Below are 16,622 nucleotides of genomic sequence, written 5' to 3'. Positions count from 1 at the left end.
CAGTGTCAGCTTGCCCAATCAACAAGTCCATCCGTCTCTTAGGTACACCACCTCAACACTGATCTGTAACACAGAATATTGCGCACATACACAGATACTCAGTCTCTCCAAGGTTGGAGCTGATTAAGCTCCAGTTCTGACCAGAAACTTTCCCAAAACACTCTGACAGCATGTGCTTTCTCTCAGTGAGAGTACAGACAATAGTACAGGAAATATCTTCATCTTGATTCTTTAGTGTTTCAGTAAAAGGAAATATAAAATATAATAAATTAAATGAAAGACAAATCCACAGTTCATATCTGGAAGCTGGGCTAAGTGAGCAAACACTGTTACTGCACGCCTGGCATGTTAGGGGTGTGTGATACCTCCAAAATCCAAACACACAACACCTTGTTGCAAGTGGTTAGTGACACCACACATCTCTGGGCCAGACCCTCACTGTAAAAAATGCTGGGTTAAAAACAACCCAAGTTGGGTTGGAAATGGACAAACCCAGAAATTGGGTTGTTTGAATGGGTCTATTTACTTAAGTCGCATTTCCATTTCCAACCCAACTTGGGTTGTTTTTAACCCAGCATTTTTTAGAATGCAGTCACTCCTCAGAGACCAAACACACACTTTAGAAAACAAGAAACAGTCAGTGGTTCAGCAAAATTATACTGGAAAGAATCATTATAATAATATAGGAAGATTAGGCTATATATTGATTAAGGTTTTGATTATGAATTTAATTATACAGGTATATTGAAGCGGCAGGGGATTTCAGAATCCTCTCTTTCATCGCAATATCAAAAGAACGACAGAATTCATCCCTGATCACACAGTTGGTTATTTAAAAGTCTTTTAATCATGATTTCATTCGTGCCATCATGTGCTCTTAGCATTTATGCTAGCAAGTGGAGTTTTTGGCTAAAAATGTTTAAATTGTCAATCCTGTTACCAATACTATTTCTACACATTGCATAATTTATCTGTAACAGAGTTGATTTACTCTCTTACAAATCACTTAATCACTTTTTTGTTAAAAGTAAAAAAAAAAAAAAAAAAAAAGGGGAAGTAACTTGTGTTTGTCAAGCACTGGATTATGACAATTTATACTGGAAAGAATTTCTATTAATTTTTTTTCCCCCTTTACTTTTTGAAAATGCTACATGTATCTCCAATTGTAGAATCACTCTATTATATTAATTGAAACTCATCAATCATGTCCAGATTTTTAATTGGTATTGCACGATTCCAAGTCAAATATCTAGCTAGATAAATTATTATTTTTTATTATATGATATTTTCTAAAGTGTTAGGGACAGGCAAGAAAATGACACATCAATGTGGCCAGATAAGCCCCCATAAAGGCCTGTGACCCTGAGAAGCAGCCGGAAAAGACACAGGAGGAACATGAGTCTGGTTTCTCCCAAGGTTTTTTTTCTCCATCATGTCCTGATGGAGTTTTGGTTCCTTGCCACTGTCGTCTTTGGCTTAGTTGGGGACACTAAAATATTCAGAATACAATTAATTACGAAATTAACTGTATCAACTATAATACTGATCTGCCAGCATTGTCGCTATATGATAAATTGAAATGAGCTGATAATGTCACTGTTCTCTCCAGAACGACTTTACAGCCAAATCAAATTTTGTTGGAATATTTTCCTGTTTAACACTGTGAATCTGCTTTAAAACAATCGTCATTGTAAAAGCGCTATATTTAAGTCAAGTTAAAGTTAACTTGACTTGAATATGAAATCTGTCAAGAGACATTAGAGCAGGACACAGTTCAGCCTTCAGGGAAAGCAGAGAGTCCAGACCAAAAGACCAAACCCCAGAGGGAGCTGCGTCCTTTAGATGCTCTTTTGAAAAATGAATGTTTGCAAAAAATGGCCGTTCATTAAAGGTGACACTAAGTATACATTATTGGTGCTCCGTATGTTGGGTACAAAATTATTGCTTGCTGCTATCACCAGGGAATAGCAGATGTTACTAGGCACATAAACAGCAAAGGCCATCTAATGTTACGTTTAAGTAATGGAGGATAATTGTGACTGTTTACATAATATTATTTCCTATAGAGTTTTGGCTCTTTAACTGTATTAAATTAAATTGTACTTGAATTCATTGTAAATCATCCCAAATCTAACACATATGCAACTGTATCTTGTAAACAATGAGAGCAGAATAAAAAAAATGTTGTGATGCTGGCAAACCATATACTACCGTCTACCACAGATCATCTCAAGCAACTCATGAAAGAGTGCTTCAAAGATTCTGCTACTGCACAGGAGTACAAATGTGCAAAACCAAGACTGCCAGTATTATAAATAAAGCAGTGACCACAAATTGCACAAACACATTGGAACACTCTAAAAAATGCTGGGTTAAAAACAACTCAAGTTGGGTTGAAAATGGACAAACCGAGAAATTGGGTTGTTTGTACCCAGTGAATGTACTCATTCAAACAACCCAATTTCTGGGTTTGTCCATTTTCAACCCAAGTTGGGTTGTTTTTAACCCCGCTGTACACCCTCATTTACATCATGGTATCCACTGAATTATAAGCCATATTTGTGAAGTATGAGAGCTGCCTTTACTATATTTGTTTGATTTCCCCTAACATAAGGTGCAAATACTTTTGTTAATGCAGGGAGAGGAAAGCAGAACCCCATCACTGTGTGTGTTTGATGTGAAGAAGGTGGCCCATCGGTTCTTTGATATGTGCACCACAAGTGGAGCCAGATCTTGCACAGCAGAGCTGAATCTTCCAAAAGATTGATGCCACCTTACAAGACAATTTCATTTTCTCTGTGGACAATACAGCTGTAAACAACCAACAACACAATTCAATAGCATCAAGAGTTCTGCAGAAAAATAGGCTGAATATGTTTAATATTTAGGTGAAGTAGGCCTACAGACGATGAATTTACTAAAAAAAAAAATTACAGGTGGCACTTTATGATCTTGATCTTGTTGTGATTGATGTGGTCTTTAGGTTTAAAGGAACACTTCACTTTAAAAAAAAAAAAAAAGTCTCATTTTCCAACTCCCCTAGTTTAAACAGTCGAGTTTTACTGTTTTCGAATTTATTCATCCAATCTCCGGGTCTGGGGGTTTAGCATAGCTTAGCATAGATCATTGAATCTGATTAGACTGTTAGCATCTCACAAAAAAAAAAAAAAAAAAAAAAAAAGAACTCGTAGTTACGTAGGTTACGTAGGTACGGAAGCTTATTGCATTCACTTGAGAAAAAAAAATCTACTCTGTTTTTCTGAATTAATGACTTAATTATCTCAGAATTATGAGATAATTTTTCATAAATAAATTTTTTTTGCTCTGTTTTTCTGAATTAATGACTTAATTATCTCAGAATTATGAGATAATTTTTCATGAATAAATTTTTTTTGCTCTGTTTTTCTGAATTAATGACTTAATTATCTCAGAATTATGAGATAATTTTTCATAAATAAATTTTTTTGTTCTGTTTTTCTGAATTAATGACTTAATTATCTCAGAATTATGAGATAATTTTTCATAAATAATTTTTTTTGCTCTGTTTTTCTGAATTAATGACTTAATTATCTTAGAATTATGAGATAATTTTTCATAAATAATTTTTTTTTTGCTCTGTTTTTCTGAATTAATGAGATCCCTCAAAATCCAGCCAAGAGCTCTATTTTAGCTGGATTGCATGGAAGTAAACATGTCCCGCCTTTCAAATTTGTGCAGACAGCCGATCTCATGAACATTCGTATAAATAGTAGTATAATAAGTGTGCAATCTTGTGGATGTATACGCTAAAATGAGTTTTGGTGTGCATATGGTACACAGTTTTTCACGTGCTTATACGCACTTTATGGCATATTATACGTACGAACCCCCCATCCCACCATCCCCAACCTACTCAAGAGCATGTCATATGCATGCTAGCGAAAGACTGTGTAGCACGTGCATTATCTCAGTAAACATTCCACACAATATACATTCCAGACGATATACATTAGACACGATTTCACACTCGTACTATTGATACGCATTACTATGTGATCGTGTTAAGATGATGCATCTGAAATGCATTCAGGCTGGCTACGTGGTGACACAAGAGACAATCAGGCAATTGTTGAAAATACTGGATCCCCATGGAGTGCAATAGCAATGTCAAGCAGATCAGAATGTTCATTTCTGCTGTCATGAGCTGTCTTCACAAAGTTGATGCACTAAATACAATACAATTTTTATTACTTAAAGACAATGGCCCTCATTTATCAATCTTGCGTAGAAACGGGTGTATATGTTGGCGTAAGATTATGCTTACACTCCTCTCACCGCCTGCTTTATGAAGCTGTGCGCACCTCTGCAATTCAGGTGTACGCAATACTTGCCCTTGATAAATCCCGCGGCTGAAAACGATCGTCATTAGAATAACACGCCCCTATATATTCAAGTTTCTGCCTCCCGCACGCCCTCATTTTACGTCATGGACAAACAGAAGACGGCAAAGAAACGAAACTTCTCCGACGTGGAGATCGGGCGCGCTCAATCATCTCTTTAGTCCACTTAGTCAGGGCACTGATTAGGACATAAGTCAACGGGCTGACTCCCTGATCAGTGCTCTGACTACTGAACTATTGAGATGATTGAGTTGCGCCCATCGAGACCATCACCAGGGAAGTGGAAAAAAACCCGAAATTGTTTTATTTGGGAGTTTAAAGAGTGGGATTAAAGGCGCTTACAAAAACAAAATATGGACCCAAATTACGAGTAGCTACTGTTAGTGTGGGGGTTGAGAAGCGCACTCCAGCAGTTTAAATAGCTGTTTGGATGATAAATTACCATCACAATGCATTATTTTACAGCACGTTTTGAAACAATTAGCATTTAGTTTCGTATCACGGCACATGTATTAGGGTGTACAATAGTGATGATGATGTGATGTGGAGTAAGATTCATTCACATTAATATTTACATGACAATTTGTAAGATTCTTCTTCTTATTATTATGATTATTATTCTTAATGACGCTTGTTATTTAGAAGAAAATGCCGTTTTTATTGATTTTATTATTATTTAAAAGAAGAAGGCCATTTTTATTATTTTGTCAGTCTGAATTATTTTAGTCCCAGTCCGTGCGCAGCTGCTGAGCCAGGCGCGGGCCTGAAACGTCAGATAAAGCGCACAGGCTCGCGACTGGAGGAATACATATGCCTACAGATCAAACACTTTGGTAAAGTCACACAAATTAAACATTGACGTTCATGTTACACAAAAATAAACACTAAATGTTGTTGTTGTGGTTTTTAACAGTGGGTCATATAACATATCTTGTCAGTGCGTTTTGTGGTGTTAGGAATTGTTTTTCTGCGCATTTTCCCACTAACTCAAACGTGCGTACACCACCTCCTGAGCTGGCGTAGGATTTGAGCGTGCCGTACGCCAACGTCCATATTGATAAATCTCAAAGTCACCGTGGGTTTGGGTGTACGCAAGGTGTACGCTGGAAATTTGGTGTACGCACTTTTGATAAATGAGGGCCAATGTCTCAAACCCAAAGTAAAATAAATCCGGATTAAATTTGAAAGGCGGGACATGTTTACTTCCATGCAATCCAGCTAAAATAGAGCTCTTGGCTGGATTTTGAGGGATCTCATTAATTCAGAAAAACAGAGCAAAAAAAAATTTATTTATGAAAAATTATCTCATAATTCTGAGATAATTAAGTCATTAATTCAGAAAAACAGAGCAAAAAAAAATTATTCATGAAAAATTATCTCATAATTCTGAGATAATTAAGTCATTAATTCAGAAAAACAGAGCAAAAAAAAATTATTTATGAAAAATTATCTCATAATTCTGAGATAATTAAGTCATTAATTCAGAAAAACAGAGCAAAAAAAAATTATTTATGAAAAATTATCTCATAATTCTGAGATAATTAAGTCATTAATTCAGAAAAACAGAGTAGATTTTTTTTTTCTCAAGTGAATGCAATAAGCTTCCGTAATATTGTGTACTAAGAACAACGGAAAATTAAAAGTTCTAGGCTGATATAGCTAGAAATTACACTTTAATTCCTGCGTAATAATTACGAAACTTTGCCTCTATGGGACCGTTCAGCTTCTAGGGGTCCTTGGCCAATGAAAGCTGTAATGGAGTCCAGACGTTCTGCAGTCAGTCTGAAGATTTGGCTACGCGAGACTGAGACGAGACTGCGCATTCATTTACTTATGAATGGAAGAAAGTGCAATGCGCAATATCAAAGTCCCTTTAAGACTGGTCATTTAACTCAGTGGCCATCTTGTATGTGCAGTTCCTATCTCTTTGAATAGGGAAACATCAAATTCTCAAAAACTGTTTACCAAGTTTACAGTTAATCACCAATGAAATCTGACTGTCTCATACATGTTGTTTCTAAACGCTGATATCATGACAGAAATCATTTTCGGGCTGGAGCAAGCTATTCCACATGCACAGTCTTAAACACATTTCAGAACACTGCTTGTTTCTATAGAAACAGCTAGAACTAAAGCTACTAATGGCAGTGACAGCAATCAAATAAGAGTTTAGCAATCAGGGATTGGCTCTTTTCTTTAGAAGGTGGGACTTATTCTGCCATATGCACATTGCACGTTCTCCCATTTACTGTCTTTCTGTATATTAAAATTGCGTCCAAAATGACGCACTATACACTATGTGCTCATCCATGTAGTGTGTGAATTTTATTAGGATTTTGTCATTCAACATTGGAGTCTGATAGCCTTTCCCCGCTAAGGCTATATTAAGCCTTAAAGTTCTGCATAATTAAGGGCGTGGCCACTTGACTGATGTGGATCGCCACTATGGTCTAGCTAAGTGGGCGTGGTTTCAAGGCATTGGGTCACCCCATTTCACCAAGCTTGAAAATGTCTGGCCTTGCCACTGGTGAATCTACAAAGGCTACAGCCAGAAGGCATGTGAAGAATCTCCCCGATGTTTAGTGAAATATTTCAATATGATAATTAACATTCTTTATAGAAAACTATGATCGGTACCGTTTTACATGTGCACACCATTCAGATGACACTTAACGAAAAAACACTATTTCCTAATGTGTAAAACATTTTAAATGAAATGTTGAATGCACCTTTGAAACAAAATCCAAACACGATTGAATGTTATATTCGTATGTCATGTCACTGTATTTACAATTCCATGTACAAAATGACAGGAAGTGCAGTTTACATTCACATTGGACTTTCAAATAGGTGTACTTTCAGCCATGAAAAAACAATCCATGTAAAAAAAAGTACATTTAAAATTTCCAGTCAGTCCAAAATGATTGAGATGAAAAATACTGTCCGTCAACCCATTTTCCAAACTACTTGCCCTAACACTAACTGTAGTAAAGTAGCTTAGCTTAGCAATACTCATAGATTTTATTCAGTAAGCTATTTCACTGAATGCCAGCAATCATAAGAAATACTAATCCATTACAAAACGACCCAATTAATTTACAGTTTATTAAGGTCAAGGTAAATCCAGTGATTATTAAATCAAATAAAATCACATAAATGAAATAAAAATGACAGGCTTATGAATTTGACAAAAATACTAATATACTGCTAAGAAATGCTGCATTCAAAATGATGATTAAAGACTAATGTTACATTTAACACATCTAACATCTGTAATAAAATGAAAATAGAATTTCTCTGTGCAAATTGTTTACATTTCAAAGAGCAAATTAAAATTATTAAAACGTACAAATACTCGAATAAACCATTTTTAAAATACTCTCCAAAACATGTTTTGTTTCTGAGTAAAGAATATGAGTCGAGAAAGCTTCAAACCAAGGCTGAAGCTCAATGTTGAGCTCAAATCGTCATCCTCACGATGCGGTTACAGCGTCAGGACCAGCAAGGGTCTGTTGTCCATTTCTGAGCTGACGGCACTGCGGCGGTGCAGTTTAATCCCCAGCCAGAGGGGGCGCTCTATATTTGTGGTTCCTCGCACTACCAGCATCTTCAACCCTCCAACAGCCACTGCTGGGACCGGGAGTCTTCACAGATCGCCATGGCAACATATCCTTTGACACTGAGAGGGTCGGGAACAGCCAAACATTGGCCCACTGACACCTGGTACAGCCAGTTATTTTTCTGAGGAGGACAAAAACAAACTTGTTTTAAACATTTTAAAAATGATTACTTCATACAAAGGATATAGGAAGCAAAGCACATGTCAACATATCTAAACAAGAGAGGCATATACCAATGAGGCATAACATCATAACCACTGACAGGTGAAGTGAATAACACTGATTATCTCTTCATCACAGCACCTGATAGCGGTTGGGATTTATTAGGCAGCAAGTGAACATTCGGTCCTCAAAGTTGATGTGTTAGAACAGTGGTTTTCAAACCTGTCCTGAAGGCACCCCAGCCCTGCACATTTTGTGTCTCCCTCCTTTAATCACACCTGACTCATCTCATCAGCTCATGAGCACAGACTGCAATAACTAAATTGGGTGTGTCTGATAAGGGCTGGGGTGCCTCCAGGAGAGGTTTGAAAACCACTGTGTTAAAAGCAGGAAAAATGGGCAAGTGTAAGGATTTGAACAAGTTTGACAAGGGTCAAAGTGTGATGGCTAGACGACTGGGTCAGAGCATCTCCAAAACTACAGCTCTTGTGGGGTGTCCCCGGTCTGCAGTGGTCAGTATCTATCAAAAGTGGCAGTGGTGAATGGGCAAGTCTTCAGCCTTTACTGATGCCATAGGGAGTGAAGGCTGGCCTGTGTGGTCCAATCAAACAGATGAGCTCCTGTAGCTCAAATTGCTCAAGAGGTTAATGCTGGTTCTGATAAAGGGGGCAGAATACACAGTCAGGATGCCCATGCTGACCCCTGTCCACCACCAAAGCACCAACGTGAGCATCAAGAACTGGACCACAGAGCAATGAAAGATGGTCTGGTCTGATGAATCACATTTTCTTTTACATCACGTGGATGGTTGGATGCGTGTGCGTCACTTTCTTGGGGAACACATGGCACCAGGATGCACTATGGGAAGAAGGCAAGCCGGCAGAGTGATGCTTTGGACAATGTTCTTCTGGGAAACCTTGGGTCCTGCCATCCATGTGTTACTTTGACCTATCTAAGCATTGTTGCAGACCATGTACACCCTTTCATAGAAACTGTATTCCCTAATGGCTGTGGCCTCTTTCAGCAGGATAATGTGCCCTGCCACAAAGCAAAAATGGTTCAGGAATGATTTGAGGAGCACAACAATGAGATTGAGTTGTCCACACAGTGAAATGTGTTTAACAAAAGTCAGATCCACGGAGGCCCCACCTCGCAACTTACAGGACTTAAAGGATATGTTGCTTACATCTTGGTGTCAGATACCACAGCACACCTTCAGGGGTCTAGTGGAGTCAATGCCTCGACTGGTAAGGGTTGGTTTAACAGCAAAAGAGGGACCCACAATACCAAAACACAATATTAGATAAAATTATAGATCATAATGTTATGCCTGATTGGTGTATACAATAAGCATTAAAAGGGCGATGAATTGAGAAATCAACTTTCCCTTGAGCTTTTGATATATAAAAGGTCATGGTAATACAGGATTATCCTGTAGGTTTCAGAGCTGGAAACTTCCTTTTTAGTCAAAGAAAAGATTTTATAGACACCAGGCCCAGAAAACGATCGTGAGCTTCATTCTTGGGTCATAGCGCTACGAAACACCGCCTCTACAGAATGTCTAATTCAGTAACCCCACCCACCGACTCATGGAGCTGATCGGATCACTAACCAGCAGCAATAAACATGTGGAAGAAGATAGCAAGATATTGTGGAAGAACACAGTCGCTGCATAAGCTTCCTTCGGCTCATAATATGAGGAATGTGTGATACTTCATTTATTTTTAATGAAGTTCCAGCTCACGTGGAGAAGAACGTTTGTGTGTTTGCTTCATTTCACTGCGGAATCGTTTGTAAACAAGCCTCAAGTGCTGGATTTGCAGACACAATGTTGAGCCTTCTATATTGGATCCGACAGGAACGGTGCAACAAACCTATGTGAGTAAAACGTCTTTTTTATATGTAATAGTACTAGTCCCGGGGCTATACCAGACCAAAACCTAATTCTTTCTTGATCTGGGCGCGCACATGTGTGTGTGTGTGTGAGCTTGCGGTTCGTGCTTATATCGACTGATCGTGCGAGTGCGGGCCATGAATCGCGGGTGGATGAGAAATAAATCATTGTGTTTGTTTGATAAAGACAAGTTGCAGTTGCCGCTTTCAAAATTATCTTTCCCTCATGTGAACTGAACTGACAGGGGCATAGATATGACAGCTGAGCTGGAGCTCATTAAATATGCAAATTTTATTCAATCCTAGCCGTGGGCGTTTACTTCCAAGTCTCCAGTGGGTCACGCCCATCAAAACCTAGCGTTCTGAAGACAGTCTCAAAACCAGTGTAGAAAATAGCTATGATGTTTTTGAATGTAAAAACCACAAAAAAACATCATTAGTTGACCTCAGACAACAGTATATATTAAAAAAAAAACACGCCAGTTCATGACACCTTTAAGTGTACACTACTGTTTAAAATGGCTGTCACCTTATTTTAACACATGCACAATGGGCAATTTTCCAACATAATGTTTAAAATATAATTTGGCTTTTTAAAAATCAAATTAAATCAAAACAATTATATATAACTTGGTTATTACCCGGCAGCTGCAGACCTAGTGCACAGATGATACAAGTGTATAATGGGAAGATTTCTCACCCCCAGTGTCCACTGTTGAGATCCACCTGAGCCGTGACACTTCATGAGGCGTGGCGGGTCAGAGGAACGAATCTCAGACATGTCCAAACACAGCAGCCCGGCTAGAATTAACTCGTGTTCCTCATCATAAGCCCATTCCTGCAAAACATCAACACACAGAACACAGGTTAAAATAGGGGTGGGCGATTTGGCCAATTTTTCCCGATATGAGAAACTTTTTGGACATTTTTGTTATTTAAAAAAAAAAGCAAATTACAATACAATATGAAAAAAAATGCATTAAAGTTAATCAGGTACAAAAAGGATTATTCAACATAGTTAAAATGAGTGCTTAAACAAACAAAAACAAATGTAAAACTAAAATATTAGTCTTACTACAGTCTTTACTGTATGATTAAAAAAGTAATAATATTCTTATTAAAGCCAAACAAAAGTTATTCAGTCTAGAGCAGCACATTATTTTGTCTTTTATTTAATTCATATTAATGACACAGAGCAGCCGATAGTTATATTAGGCTGCTGTTACTTTTGATTCGTTCAGTATTGTATGATTCCGGACCGTAAACCCTGATCCGGCTTGCGTTTCCACCGCCAACAGTACTCTTATGAAAGGCGAAGTGTAAGGATCAAAGGCTGTATTTACACTTGGAATTAACATGCAACCTGGATTCGGATGTTGTCCCCATACACATTGAAAAGAACAAGTGTAAGCGCATTTCTGATCAGAATGTTATCCGATCAGTGTGTCCTGGTCAAGAGGTAGTTGAGGACGCATTGTGATTGGATCTTGGTGTAATGTAAACGCAATCCAGCCATCGTATCTACATTCAGCGTGCGTATAATATAAATCTCAGAAAATTTAACTTATTGGAACTCTACAATAAAAATCAATATTTTTTTACATGATAACCTACCATGTGTCATTTTTTATTTTGATTGCACAACATTATCTGAATGAGGTGATCACCTGTGCAATCACAGCTATGAGATCCTTATGAAGAGCTGCCAGCTGCTTTGCCAGAGGAATAATCGGAATATACCATAATTCCTCAAATAAGGCCTTTATTTACCTGAACTGCCGATGCCAACTGGCTTTTATTTGAAGCAGGCTTTTATTAGAGGCAGGGCTGTATTTCTAATTCCATCTGTTTGAAATATAATTGCTTTATGTAAACCGTTTTCAATTTAAAGTGATCATTCCAGTGGACAAATATCATTGATTTTTTTTAAAGATGCATTTGCAAAAATATCACCATACAACTAAATAATACGCATTTTTTTTGTAATTCCGCGCGCAGCTCTGCATCCGAAGATGAACGAGTTCTCGGCGAATCTAGCTGAGCATGACGTCTCATCACACCGGCCCCCAGTTTGCACATACAAATTAGGTGCTTATATTTACTGAATGAGCCTACAAAAGCACAAATAAGCCATTTACACAATTCTTTTGTAGTGTGGTTATTAATGAAATGTACTAAAATAAATATCATCACCTGTGCACGTTAGTCCACTTCTTCTCGACGCGTTGGTTTATAGAAATATTACTCCGAATCGTCCTCTGTCGTTTCAGAGAATAACACAACGGCGAGCGTGTCAAGTATAAACGCCTCGTCCGTTTGGGGAGGAGCGCGTGCAGTCAGCGGAGGCTTGCGCAGCGGAGACAGGCGAAAGTATAAATAAGGCTTGAGACGGTGCTGCGCGGAGCTGAGATTCGAGGCTTGGGTGCGACAGCCTTAAGACATAAAAGAGACGAAAGGCTAATATTAGGTGCGTCTTAATCAGCTCCCTAGTTCAGAAGTCAGGGCACTGATCAGGACTCCGGTAAGTCAATGGACTGACTCCCTGATCAGTGCCCTGACTACTGACGGAGCAGATTGAGGATTGAGATTGAGATCGATATCTGTAGCCTGCCTGGTGACACGGTATTTTCACAGACGTCGCATCTCTCATAGACTACAGTAGCCTATTTAAAATGGCACATGCATCTGTTATATTCTCAATTTCATTTACAAAGCAATCCCTGTAAAGTGTTTAGGTTAACTATAGAAGAGACCAGGATTAGTGTGTGTCGCACTGGCATGACTCGCATCGGGGCGTGTGGCATTAGGATGGTTTCGCATTAAATTAACGGCATTTAGGAGATTATCCACTCATTTTCCCCCGGCCTTTATTTGAGACCGGCCTTTATTTGTTGGTGCTGACCACGCCCCCGGCCACTATCAGAGGCCTGGCATTTAATTGACTGCAGGCTTTTATTTGAGGAAATACAGTAGTTTGTTTTTATTGTTTCAGCATGTTTATTAATCTCCCATTTCTGTCAATATAGTCATTGCAGTTATTTCTGTATGATTAACTCTGGAAATATTTCTATATTCAAACTTAATTTGATCTAAGACTGAAGTGAAATCAATGGGACATTGTTTAATTTGTATCATTTTTACTCTTAATCTGGTGTCGTAGACTAGCCCACCCTTGTTTAGTTCTAATTAATGATCTTTAATGTGATGTGCATTCTGCACGTTTTTTCTGCAATTAAAATTTAAATGCTTGCGTGCTCCTTCAATCATGAAATGCTTCAGACTAATTAATGTTTTGATAATATAAGATTAATGTTGGTAATCTTAAATAAGTAGATTAATACTCTGTGATCGATTGTAACATTACTTTTGTTTGAATAAATCACAAAAGGTGTGTGTGCACTGCCATTGATAGAGGCTAAAGTGAAAGTAATTTTGAAGGTGCCCTAGAATGAAAAATTGAATTAACCATGCCATGGTGAAATAAGTGTTCAGTACATGGACATCACATAGTGTGAGTCTCAAACATCATTGCCTACCACTTCTTATGTAAATCTTGTGAATCCAAAACTCCACGGGAAAAAAGGTGCTTCTCAACATGACATAAGCATTGGGGATCATTTATATGCACGGCCCCAACATTTGCATCTCTCCAAACATGTTCATTGTCAGGCGGAAATGGAGTGAATCATCAGGTAAACAAGCTGCTCGCATGGACACACTTCATGTTCCAGGCTGTTTAGGAGACCTGAGGACTTTTCTACAATTCCCACAGATAAAAAATGTCAACAGTCATGGTTGATGTTTATAATCCGATACCACAACAATTTAATTCCAGATCGTTCGTTTGTTTGGCCCATTTCAAACAAGCTTCGCTCAGCATCTTTAAACTGAAGAAAGGGGCAACTATATTCCTACAAGCAGTAAGTAGCGATTTTATTCACTTATTGACTGTTTAAACAATTTCTGATTAAATTGAAAGTTTCTTAGAGAGATCGCATTGTCTAGATGACACAAGATGCTAGTACAGTAACAATATGAAACGCCAAGTACCATACAAAACTAAATAGTGTCTAATGACAAAGGGTAATATTATTTTGTATTACAAAATACAACCGTAGATACTTTGCTTAGATCGTTCACTCGATCCTTCTAGCAAACGTCACCTTTTCCACCATATAAGTTAAAACGACAGTCATTTGAAAAAGCTTTTCATTTTGTAAAAATATAAGTTATATATTTATATTTTTGAGAACTGAAGTATGGTGTTTCCCATGATGTTTTTGCCTATTTGTATTCAGATTAGGCTACACCACAGTCACTGCATAACGTTAACCTACATTGTGACTAACGTTTTATAAATATGCAATATCGTTGACAAAAAAGACAAGTCTAAAATGTAGGCTGAATGACACACTTTAAGCAGAACATCTCAAATGGAGATAGCTGAAATGCAGCTTGTTTACTGGTGTTTTCAGATCATCCGCGCGCGCGAGTGCATATGGTTGCCAGATTGGACATGTTTAGGTAAAAGCCGGAGTGTATACGGGTTTCTTTTCACAGAAAAGCTCTGTTTGGGGGATTTAATTACTGAAATCTGGTAACTGCACAAACGCAAGCTCTTTCTCGCGCACAAATGATCTGAAAACACCAAATAAACAAGTAAGCTGCATTTTATCGATCTCCATTTTAGATGTTTTGCTTAAAAGTGTCATTTAGTCGGTCTGTGTTCTGTCAGGACTCACGAGCCGCTTTACTGAACTGCTGTGAGCTGCTGAAATAAGCCAATCAGAGCAGAACTCAACATTAATATTCATGACCCATCCAAATAAGGCAAAAACAGAGCATTACATCCTAGGGACAATTTATAGGGTTGTAAATGGACCTGTAAAAATGTATCTGGACCATTTTGCCCTTAAATAAGCCACATACACTATGTAGATATCAGAGAACAATTTAACATATTGTTTCAACTCATTCTAGGGCACCTTTAAGCTACAGACCTTATTAAAATTTTGCGGGACACAGAAATCCCCCAGAGGCCACAATGTGAACAAACGTACACGCGCCATGTCCTGATTTGCCGATGATCTGATCTGCCTGACTGGGTTAACGGTGACCGCAGTTAATGCCAAGTGCAAACACAGCCAAAGTCAAAGTCATTCTCTTTCGGAGGAGAAAGTAACAGTAAACAACAATGGACATACAGCAGATCTTGTTCTTGCTTCTCGGCATGTGGCTGCTTGTCACAAGGAGAAGACACGCTTTGTTTGAGCCAAGGCTGCAGGCCGCAAGGACAAACACAGCCGAAAAAGCATGCGCAAGTGACAGCTCTGTCAACCAATCAACATTCTGCAGTGAGTCTAGCTCCACCCGTTAGTACCGGACTACTGTGGTAACGGAAGGGTGCCAAAAAAGTGGTACAGTAGGGTTTAGAATTAGGGTACCATTTACAACTTCTGACAAAAGAAGAAGCAAATATTGCGTGTGAATCATATTAAACTGTACAGAACCGTACCGCTCTGTGGAAACAAGCCATTGAAGACCAAATGCATGGATCCATTAGACTGATACATCTGGTTTACTCTCACTTATGACATAGCCGGCTGTTTTTACATCAATAAATGACATCACAATCGTGTTTGTATTTGATCATTCAAACGCAAGAAGATTAGCCAAGAAATCTAGACGCAAATCTAATCTCCCGCGAGTGTCGTCTAGCAACTCTTAATACAGTTCTGAGCTGTAAAAACCACTCTGGTTGGGCCAATGACACCGTGTATAGAGTTGTTGGGCGGGGCTTAACATTTGGCCCCGAGTCTGGAAGACTTGGAGTTAAGCTTTTCTCTGAGAAAAGAACAAAGAACGGCACTGAAGTCATTCTTAAGAAGGGAAGATGTGTTCGGAGTTTTGCCGACCGGATACGGCGAAAGTTTAATCTTTCAACTAGCTCAGCTCAACCTTTGCTGCTCTGGTTGGTTGTAGCTCTGTCCGATTGTGTGCATGCCATGCAGAGGGAGTTTAAAAGACAACCGTTTAACCCGCTCCTCGGATTGAGCCCTGCCAATGATGAGTTTCCAGACCAAACATCTTGATGTGGGTCTGGTTTGTCAGGCTGCATCCTGAGAGTTTTGCCGACCGGATACAGTGAAAGTTTAATCTTCACATGTTTACTAGCTTCAACTAGCTCCGCTTCACCTTCGTTGCTCTGGTTGGTTGTAGCGCTATCCTATCGCGTGGAGAGGGAGTTTGAAAGACAACCGTTTATCCCGCCCCTCAGATTGAGCCCTGTCAATGGTGAGTTTCCAGACCAAACATCTTGATGTGGGTCTGGTTTGTCAGGCTGCATCCTGAGATGCGGCTTTCTGTGCATTTGCTTACGCTGTGTATCAGTCAGCATGTGCGCCACATTGAGTTCTTTTTCACTGCTTATTGTGTTCAATAACACTTTTTAACATCAAGCCCGTCCCAAATCCATGACCACCTTCAGAAAGTGACAGCTTTCTGTGCATGCATTTTGGCAGTGTGCCAGTCACTGCTCTGTTCCTTTTCAGCACATATTGCACTCATA

The 16,622-nt window shown here is 38.7% G+C and overlaps 1 protein-coding gene across 1 annotated transcript in view; it reads right to left on the bottom strand.

Moving 5' to 3' along the window:
* Positions 1–7,454: 7,454 nt before the first annotated feature.
* The window catches only part of galnt11 (UDP-N-acetyl-alpha-D-galactosamine:polypeptide N-acetylgalactosaminyltransferase 11 (GalNAc-T11)), a 48,621-nt gene continuing 39,453 nt past the window's right edge, over positions 7,455–16,622 (bottom strand). The window contains exons 11-12 of the mRNA XM_067434950.1: positions 10,755–10,892; positions 7,455–8,120 (exon numbers count right to left, since the gene is read on the bottom strand). Coding sequence (XP_067291051.1) covers positions 7,989–8,120; positions 10,755–10,892 — 270 coding nt within the window. The 3' untranslated portion in view covers positions 7,455–7,988. The remainder of the gene's footprint in view (positions 8,121–10,754; positions 10,893–16,622) is intronic.

This window comes from Pseudorasbora parva, chromosome 24 (genome assembly GCF_024679245.1).
Source record: "Pseudorasbora parva isolate DD20220531a chromosome 24, ASM2467924v1, whole genome shotgun sequence".
Taxonomy (NCBI): domain Eukaryota; kingdom Metazoa; phylum Chordata; class Actinopteri; order Cypriniformes; family Gobionidae; genus Pseudorasbora; species Pseudorasbora parva.
This window is presented reverse-complemented; position numbering and strand designations above follow the sequence as displayed.